Genomic DNA, 8,982 nt, shown 5'->3' on the forward strand with positions numbered 1-8,982 from the left:
GACTCAGCAAGAGCCAGTGTTTCTGAGGCTGAAGAGAAGGTGGGTGGGGCTGAGGTGCCAGTTCAAAAGCGTCCGGCTCTGAGAATTCTCTCGTTCCTAAGGGATGATTGGCCTTTGTGTTCTGCTCAGCCCTTCAGCTGATTGTGTGAGGCCAACCTATCCACAGAAGAGAGGGCAGTCTGCTTTACTCCTCTACTAATATCCCAGAACACTCTCACACAGCACTTAGAACAAGGCTGGTGCCCTGTGGCTCAGTTAAATTTGTTCATAAAATTAATCCCCACAGATCTACAAGAGGCGGAGAACACAGAATGCATCACACTTCTCTGAGTGTAAAGAAGAAACACAGGCAACCACAAATGCACGAAGTCCACAGACCTGCTACAGTCCCATCTAGTGCTGGGGTTATAGGTGTGGTGGGTGGATGCCTGTAATCCCAGCACTCAGGAAACTGACACACGGGACCTTGGGTTGGAGACTACTCAGAAAGACCCCATCACACACACACACAAAAAAAAAAATATTCTAGAAGGATGTCCAAGCATCCTTTTCAGTTTTAAGTCCAAGCAGACCTTTCATTTTTCATTTTTATTTTTACTTGTGTGTGCTTTTTAAATCATGGGTATGCTTAATCTATTCAGAACATTAACCATTTTTAGATGTCATTTACATGCTTTTTCTTCCTTTCAGCCTGTTTTTGTTGTTGTTGTTTTGGTTTGGTTTGGTTTTTGGTTTTTTTGAGACAGGGTTTCTCTGTGTAGCTTTGGTGCCTGTCCTGGATCTTGCTCTGTAGACCAGGCTAGCCTGGAACTCACAGAGATCTGCCTGGCTCTGCCTCCTGAGTGTTGGGATTAAAGGCATGCGCCACCACCACCTGCCTGACTTGTCAGCTTGTTTTTAACTCATTTTTAAACATTTGGGGAATTACGGAATGAATAAACCAGAGGAAATCAGAATTCATGAATGCAGAGGACAACCTGTGGGAGTTAATTCCCCCTTCTATCTTGTGGGTCCTAGGGATTGAATTCAAGGTGCCTTTACCTGATGGGTCATTTCACCATCCTGATTATTTTAATTTGTTATTAAATTTTTATTTAGCTCCCAGTTAGTGGTACTGTTTGGGAAGGATTGGGGGGAGGGTGGCCTTGCTGGAGTGGATGTGACCCTGTTGGAAGGCCTGTCATTGAGAGGGCTTTGAGGTTTCAAAGATCATTGCCAAGGCCAGTCTTGGTGTCTCTCTTCCTGAAACTTGCATATTACGTGAGCTCTCAGCTACTGCTCCAGCGCCATGTCTTCCTGCCACCAAGATCCCCACCAAGGTGATCATGGACTCACCCCCTGAAACTGTAAGGAAGCCCCAATTAAATGCTTTCTTTTAAAAGTTGCCTTGGCCATGGTGTCTCCTCACAGTGACTAAGAGAACCCCTAACTCCATCTTTTTTGAGATAGGGTCTCATGTAGCCCAGGCTGGCTATGGATTTATCCTGTGGCCAAGGATAATACTGACTTTTCAATTCTCTTGCCTCTATCTCTTAAGTGAGGGGTTACACATATTGGCAACCACACCTTGTTTATGTGGGACTACAGATCGAACACAGGGCTTTGTGTGTGCTAGGTAAGCATTCTACCAACTGAGATACAGTCCCGAGGACATTCTTAATATTATTTAGCCATTGGCTCCATAAATAATTCACATAGATAAACCCACCACCTGCCCCGAGAACCAAACTGTTACAAATAACGTAAACCAAGTGAGTTTCTTTCATCTTTCTTCAGCCTCCTCTCAACAGGAACTACTACTGTCCTTGATTTTGTTCTTTCATTGCCTGCAGAGGCAGGAGGATCACAAAAGGAGAAATGGCTCCGACAAGTCCTCCTGATGTTGATGCCAGCGCACAACCCTTCCCCAAATGTGGACCGGACCCAATGACAAGTGCTTCTAATAAGCAGAATATAGAAATCTACTGGGATGTCACTTCTATGATTACATTAGATGATTGTAATTTCCATCTTGCTACCCATTCTTTTAAAAAGTATCTCTGATGATGTGTATGTGTGTGAGTATGAACACATGTGCGGATGCCTTCAGTGGTCAGAGGTATCTGATCCCTTGGAACAGGCAATTGTGAGTTCTGGTCCTCTTGACCACTGAACCTTAGCTCTGGCCCTTTAATTTGTTAGTTAATTAGTCGAGATAAGGTTCAAAATACAGCCCTGACTGGCCTTGAACTTGCCATGTAGACCGGACTGGCCTTGACCTCACAGAGATCAGACTGCCTCTGCCTCCCAAGTGCTGGGATTAAAGGCGTGCGCCACCATGACTGGTTTGCTAGCCCACTATTTACTTTCTCACTTGCTGGCTTTGGTAAAATAAGCTACATGGGGCCAGTGAGATAGCTGAGTGGATAAAGGCATTTGCCACATCCCAAGCTGTAATGTGTGGGTCTGAGAACAACGCGTGAAAGTCAGTTTTCTCCTTCCACTGTGTGGTCTCGGGTTCTCTGACCTACACAACACACACACACACACACACACACACAAGCTACTATACTGGAAATGGTCAAGGAAATTAGAGCAGTCATAAGCCAACAGTCTTCAACACTGAAGCCCAACCACCCACAAGGGACTGATCTGTTAACACTCTGTGCCTCCTTCCCCAATTGAACTTAAGCCTGAGGATGAGGTCACAGTTCTCGCTGATACCTCGGGCCTTAACCTTGTAAGCATCCTGGAAGCTGAAGATCCAGTTGACTCATGCTCATATTTGACCCTTAAAAACTGCTGTGGGATGTCTTTCTGGACGCTGTGAATATGTGTTCCTCTGACTGGTTGATAAAGCTGCATTGGCCTACGGCAGGACAGATAATTCAGGCTGAAGACGAGATGAAGAAAGGTGAAGTTGGCCAGCCCTCCACCCAAGGAGCTACAAGATGCCAGCAGACAAGTAATGCCACGGCCACATGGCAACATATAGGTTGATAGAAATGGGTTGGTTTAAGTTATAAGGGCTAGCTAGCAAGAAGCCTGACCCATAGGCCATACAGTTTGTAAGTAATATAAGCCTCTGTGTTTACTGGGGACCAGTGGCTGCAGGATGCAGGTAGGAGAGATTCACCCGATCCCTAGGCCAGGCAGGACTGGAGAAACTTCTGACTACCAAAAAAAAAAAAAAAAAAAACAACCACAAAAGTCAAATCATGTGTTGATTTAAGCCTTTAAAGCCTTTACATTGGTAGTAATGTGTTACACAGTAGTAGATAACCAATACAAGTTCCTTTGAATTCTTTTTAGATTTATTTTAAGCTTATGTATATCTGTGCATGACATGTGGGTCTGGGGCCTGTGGAGGTCAGAAGGTGTTGGAGCCCTTGGAACTGAAGTGATGTGAGATGTGAACTGCCATGTGGGTGCTGGGAACTGACCCCAGGACCTCTGCAAGAACAACAAATGCTCTTCACAGCTGAGCCCATCTCCAGCCCATCGGTTCAGTTCTGTATGATTGTTACAGTGTGTCTCCCAGAACAGAGGGCACAGGAGTTTCTCCCATGCAATATGCTGAGTGCATGCCTGTGAATGGAATTGCCATACCTTGGGATTTACAAAAATGTTCAGCATTAGTATCAGTCAGCAAATCATTAGAGTGAAGGTCATACCATGGTCAGGGTGTCTTGGTCAGGGTTTCAGGTGACATGGAGCCACCGTCCATAGAATTGAGATCAGTGTGTGGACAGGGTTGAGAGTCATACAGCAAGGTAATTTGAGAGAGTCTGTGGGCAAGGTTGGGAACATGAGTGGCCACAATTGGTGAAAATCTGCAGCTTGGGTTTGGACAAGATTGGAGGACTCCAGAGAGAGAAGCGAGAGGGGTCACGTGGTGCTAGAGGCAGGCTGTCACACTTCACAAAATCTACCCACGGGCAGTTTCGTCAATCTAATGAGCAGTGGGACCCAAAACATGAGACCCATCCTACGTCCATAGGGTCTTTAAAAGGACAGCTGGCGAAAGGGTAAAGGACAAGGCAGGAACTCGCTGCCTTTGGGACCCATGCAGGCAGAAAATAAAAAGACAGGCACAAGGAAGAACACACAACACTACCTTTAATAGAGACAACTCTGCCCTGACTTCCCCGGGCACTCCTTACATCGCCCTGTGAGAGAGGAGGGCTATTGCGCAGCTGCATGCCTCTCTTACTCCTGGCTTCTTCCTGCAGCCCCTTATCCCTTCCTCTCCAGCTGCTGTGGTCTCCAGCCCTGAGATGGGTCCCATGTAAACACCCAGGAGGGGCAAGAGAATCCCTTAGCTTCCGGGGATAGCTTCTCGCGTGTCCGAGGCCGTGGAGAATTAGCACGGATGGAGATGAGGCTATCCGCCGAGCTGAGAAGGAGCGAACCAGAGGACCGCCTCTCCAGGCCCAGCGCCGGGAGCTTCAAAGTGGACACCGTTTGGGAGGTCATGCTGTGTGTCCGTACAGGTTTTCTGGGCTGTGGAAAGTGGTCTTTTCTCCTAGCCCGGATGGAGTGTAAGGAGGAGGATCAATCCCAGGCCTCGGCTTCGAGCACCCCCACATTCGCCCGAACCCTCCGCAGCTGGGCGCCGCAGCTGCAGGGGGCGCCAGTGAGCAGCTCGCTCTGCCCTCCCAGTCCTGCGTCCGCAGGCAGGTGAGTGGGGAGGTCGCGGCGTCTGGGCTCCGGCGGGTACTGGGAAGCCCCGCGCAGCCCAGGCACCGCTCACCGCTGCTTGCGCTCGGCCTGCTGGAGCCTCCGGGAGAGGTCATCGATGCGCACGTTCTTGAGTTGGAGCAGGTGTTCCAGACGCTTCACCTTCATCTGCAGGACCTGGATGGGGGTGCAGAGACATCAAGCTTCAAGGCCTGATGCCCTGCCCGTGTTTGGCCCCCTGCAGACCTCAAGCTGCCCCTTAGGCCTCAGGGCCCCCTCCTCACCTGCACTGTCTCTTGAGAGGCCAACAGCTCCTGCTCCTTTTCAGCGATCTGAAGGACGAAGCTCGGATCGCCCTGCAGCGCCTGGTTATACCCAGGGGGTCGAGGCGCCAGCGGCCGGCCCCCTCTGCAGTAAGTGGTAGCTTAGCAGAGGCCTGGATGTCAGACCCCCGCAATTCTCTTCTAGCATCCGCGACCAGGCCTTCCCTTTCCGCCTCCTCGCCGCCTCCCCAATGACCAAGGCACTGCCACACTAGTCTGTGTGGGTAACCCACCCAGCCTGGTGAGGTCAGAACCCTCGACTTTACCTGGACTGCTCTCCTCCCAGGGCTGGGGCACCGTCTCCTCGAGTCTTCTGGGACAAACCTAAGACAACGCAAGTGGAGGAGTGTGACCTTGCTGGAGTCCCACTCTCCTGTCTCCCCCTGACCCTAAAATCAATTGAGGGGACATGGCGGGGAAGCCTTCCTGAGATAAGGGAAAGCTGCCTTACCCATATCCATGTAGCCACTGCCATCCTGAGAAGCCAGCTCCTGAAAGAACACATGTGGTCTCCTATGAGCCTGGGCTCATCTGTCTCCAAAAAGCCCTATTTCCCTCCCACAATCCTGCGGGCCAGGTTCTCTTAGTTAGGCAGGGCTCTCCAATGTCTGGGGAGCACCCCTTGCGCCCCAACCAGCAGGCTCAAGCAGCACCACCTGTAAGGAGCCAGCAGCCAGCTTCTGGCGCCTCTGCCGCTCCTCCAGGCGCTGCCTCAGCGGAATGAGCACGAGCTCCACTACCCCGGGGGAACACTGCGCAATCTTCCGCATCACGTCGTCGGGGACCGAGAAGTTGAGCTTGTTCAGCACCTTTCTGTGGAGTGAATGCGAGAAGGGTGCAGTGGGTCCTGGGGAAACGAACGGAGGGCAATGGGAAGGAAGTGGACATAGCCCCCAGGGGACTTGATGGGCAGGCAACTGAACCTCCTCTGCTTGAGGGTGCCAATTTCCTTGTTTCCGTCCCAATAAAGATAATTCTTTGATTTTATTACTAAATGGATTCTGTTGTGTCTCCCTCTCCCCCCAGCAGTCTCGGCCTGCCTATCAAGACCATAGGAGGTTTCTTGTTGTCTTGCTTTTTATTTATTTATTTATTTAATTTATTTATTTATTTATTTTTGGGTCTTGTTTTGCATTGCTAGGGACCAACCCAGGGATTCTACTACTGAGCCACATCCCCAGTCAAGGTCATAGGAAGTTGAGGCTGGAGCAGCCCCTCCTGGGAAGTGGGCAGGGACTGCAGAGTTTACTTCCACATCCAGGGGTTCTACTACCTGTTCAGGGTACCCCAGTTGCTGAGCTTCTGCTGGAGAGAGTTGGCAGGGACATAATTGTGCATCTCCACCATCTTGGGGAAGTAAAACTTGATCAGCTCTGCAACCAGGACTGAGGGAGTAGGGTTGGAAACAGACAAGAACGGCAGGGACGTGGGGCGGGGAGAAGGGGTGGGGATAGGGAAGAAGGGAAGGTTGATAGAAAAGAGACAAAGAAAGCAGGATCAATGATCAGATCAAGATCCTCCATTCCTCAAAGAAACAGCATCTTTCTTATTATTAGCTCAGGGCACAGAAACACTGAGAGTCTCCAAGAGGGCCCTACAGGAGTCTGCAGCCTTATCTTAGGAATTCACAAGGACAGACAGACAGACAGACACACACACACACACACACACACACACACACACACACACACACACACACACAGAGAGAGAGAGAGAGAGAGAGAGAGAGAGAGAGAGAGAGAGAACTACAGATTTACATAAGCAGAAAGACAAGCTCCTTCTACTGTGTTGGTAGCATAGCACAGTTGGTAGCATGCATGTATAACATGTATGAAGCACTGCTCTCAATCCCCAGCACCATATAAACAGGCTGTGGTAGCACACGCCTGTAATCCCATCACACAGAAGGCAGGAAAATAGTGAGTTCTGGGCTACATAGCAACCATGTGTCTCAAAAAAATGTTCCTCTTCAGATATATAGAGGCAGAATGTATAGACACACAGAATAAATAAATGCCAGACACATATGGTGCACACATAGAACACACACAAACATAGAAATCACATATACACATAACCTCCTCAATTATACACATAGAAATGAAGACATTCTGCCTACAGGACTATGCATTTCTTAAATACGGGAGCCTTTCCTGAAAAACAAACAAACAAAACAAGCACACAATCACACACACACACACACACACACACACACACACACACACACAAACAACACATACACATTCAGGATAGCACATGTCAACACAAAAGAACACAAGGTAGCGATGTAACTCAGTTGGTGGTGTGCTTGCATAGCATTCCTAATGCCCTGGGTTTGACTCCCTAGCACCACATTAAAAACAAACACCAGGAGTGGTGATGGTGCATGCTTATAATTTCAGAATTGGGGAGATAGACACAGGAATGTAGTAGAGGCAGAAATTCAAGATTCTCTCTCTCTCTCTCTCTCTCTCTCTCTCTCTCTCTCTCTCTCTCTCTCTCTCTCACACACACACACACACACACACACACACACACACACACACACGACAGACTACAGAACACGGAAATATGAGCAAGCATAGGTTCACAAATACATACCCAGATACCAGACACACCACTTAGTCCTTAAAGCCCCTGAAGTGAGACACACAGACACACTCTATGCACACAAGGTATAATGGACATACATTGTTCACACCCGAATAGAAGAAACATGCAAGTGCACTCTTCCACGATCAAGTCCCAAAACACAGATCCCACCCCTTCTACATACACACATAACAAAAACGATTGCATACACACAAGTCCATTACACATACATAAAGACAGAACATTTTAAAATACACAACAACGCACACCTCCGTCACTGAAGTCCCGGGAGAGGTTTCTCTTGGGTCGGGACAGAGGGATGTTGTCTACCCACAGGTACAGCTGGTGCAGAGCCTCCTCATCCACGCCGCTTGCCATTGGCTCCTGCGCAAGGCCTCACCGTTCCCCACAGAGCCCAACGCCAGCCCCAGGACCCTTCAAGTGCCTCCTCTCGCCACTCAGATCAACGTTTACCTCCCTACTCGGCAGACTCAAATCCCATCTGGGAGCAGCCATATTGTTTTCCGAAACCATAGCAACTGTCGCTACTTGCCTGGAAACAGAGACTTCTGGGAGTTGTAGTTTTTCCCATATTACCTTCCCCTGGGCCCCAGCTTTGAAAGGGCAGTTATCGGTACTTAACTTCCTTTCTCCCCAAGAAGGCATCACCTGTTTGCCCACATCACTTGCTGACCAACCACTGACCCATTCTGGGTTTTGCGGAAACCAACTACGTCCCCAGAAGCCATTCCCCTTCTTTGCCATTTAATGGTCAGTCCTAAAGGAAGCATCTCCACACGTCAGCGGCAGGGGAGGGGGAGGGGCGCTCTGCTAATCGGATACCTACGGGTTCTGTGTGACAAGTTGCCTACTTTTGAGTAATTGCTTTATTTTTATTTGTGTTTGAATGTTTCGCCTGTATGTGTATCTATGTACCACGTGTGTTCTTGAGTCCTGCCGGACAGGTGTTGGATCCCCTGGAACTGGAGTTACAGATGGTTGTGAGCCACCATAGAGGTGCTGGGGACCAAACCCGGGTCCTCTGGAAGCACAGCCGGTGATCTTAACCACTAAATCATCTCTCCTGCCCCGAAGCTGTTTAATAGTCCTTCCTCACTAGACCCCTCCCCAAAGCTCTGTAGACCTAGGGTCACTGCCATTTCCTCACCCCAGCAATGTATCCTAGCGGGACATTTAATATGTAAGCCGGATTCCCAGGGAGAGCCTTCAAGGCCACTTTCTTGGGCAAGGTCATTTAATCCCTTTACCCTATTTCCTCCTTTGTAAAACAGAAACTGTTTTCATCTACTTGTCCCAACCGTGTACTTGGGAAGAAATTTACAAAATGGGAAAAAAGTATAAGCAGCCTGTAATTGTATGGGGATTGGAAATAAGAAGTCAGCTGTAT

At 49.0% G+C, this 8,982-nt stretch overlaps 1 protein-coding gene across 2 annotated transcripts; it reads right to left on the minus strand.

Moving 5' to 3' along the window:
- Positions 1-4,080: 4,080 nt before the first annotated feature.
- Spef1 (sperm flagellar 1) lies at positions 4,081-8,382 on the minus strand. 2 transcript variants are annotated; one of them, XM_016003035.3, is made up of 8 exons: positions 7,844-8,382; positions 6,256-6,367; positions 5,639-5,795; positions 5,434-5,473; positions 5,249-5,306; positions 4,944-5,067; positions 4,733-4,836; positions 4,081-4,504 (listed from the first exon to the last, which is right to left on the minus strand). In XM_016003035.3, exons 1-8 carry the CDS (start codon positions 7,950-7,952, stop codon positions 4,216-4,218), a joined length of 993 nt encoding a protein of 330 aa, XP_015858521.2. In that variant the 5' UTR covers positions 7,953-8,382; the 3' UTR covers positions 4,081-4,215. The 2 variants fall into 2 exon arrangements, with proteins under 2 accessions (XP_015858521.2, XP_006984614.2); XM_006984552.4 differs by lacking the exon at positions 4,081-4,504 and having other exon boundaries at positions 4,594-4,836.
- Between the last annotated feature and the right edge of the window lie 600 nt (positions 8,383-8,982).

Source organism: Peromyscus maniculatus, chromosome 4 (genome assembly GCF_049852395.1).
Source record: "Peromyscus maniculatus bairdii isolate BWxNUB_F1_BW_parent chromosome 4, HU_Pman_BW_mat_3.1, whole genome shotgun sequence".
Taxonomy (NCBI): domain Eukaryota; kingdom Metazoa; phylum Chordata; class Mammalia; order Rodentia; family Cricetidae; genus Peromyscus; species Peromyscus maniculatus.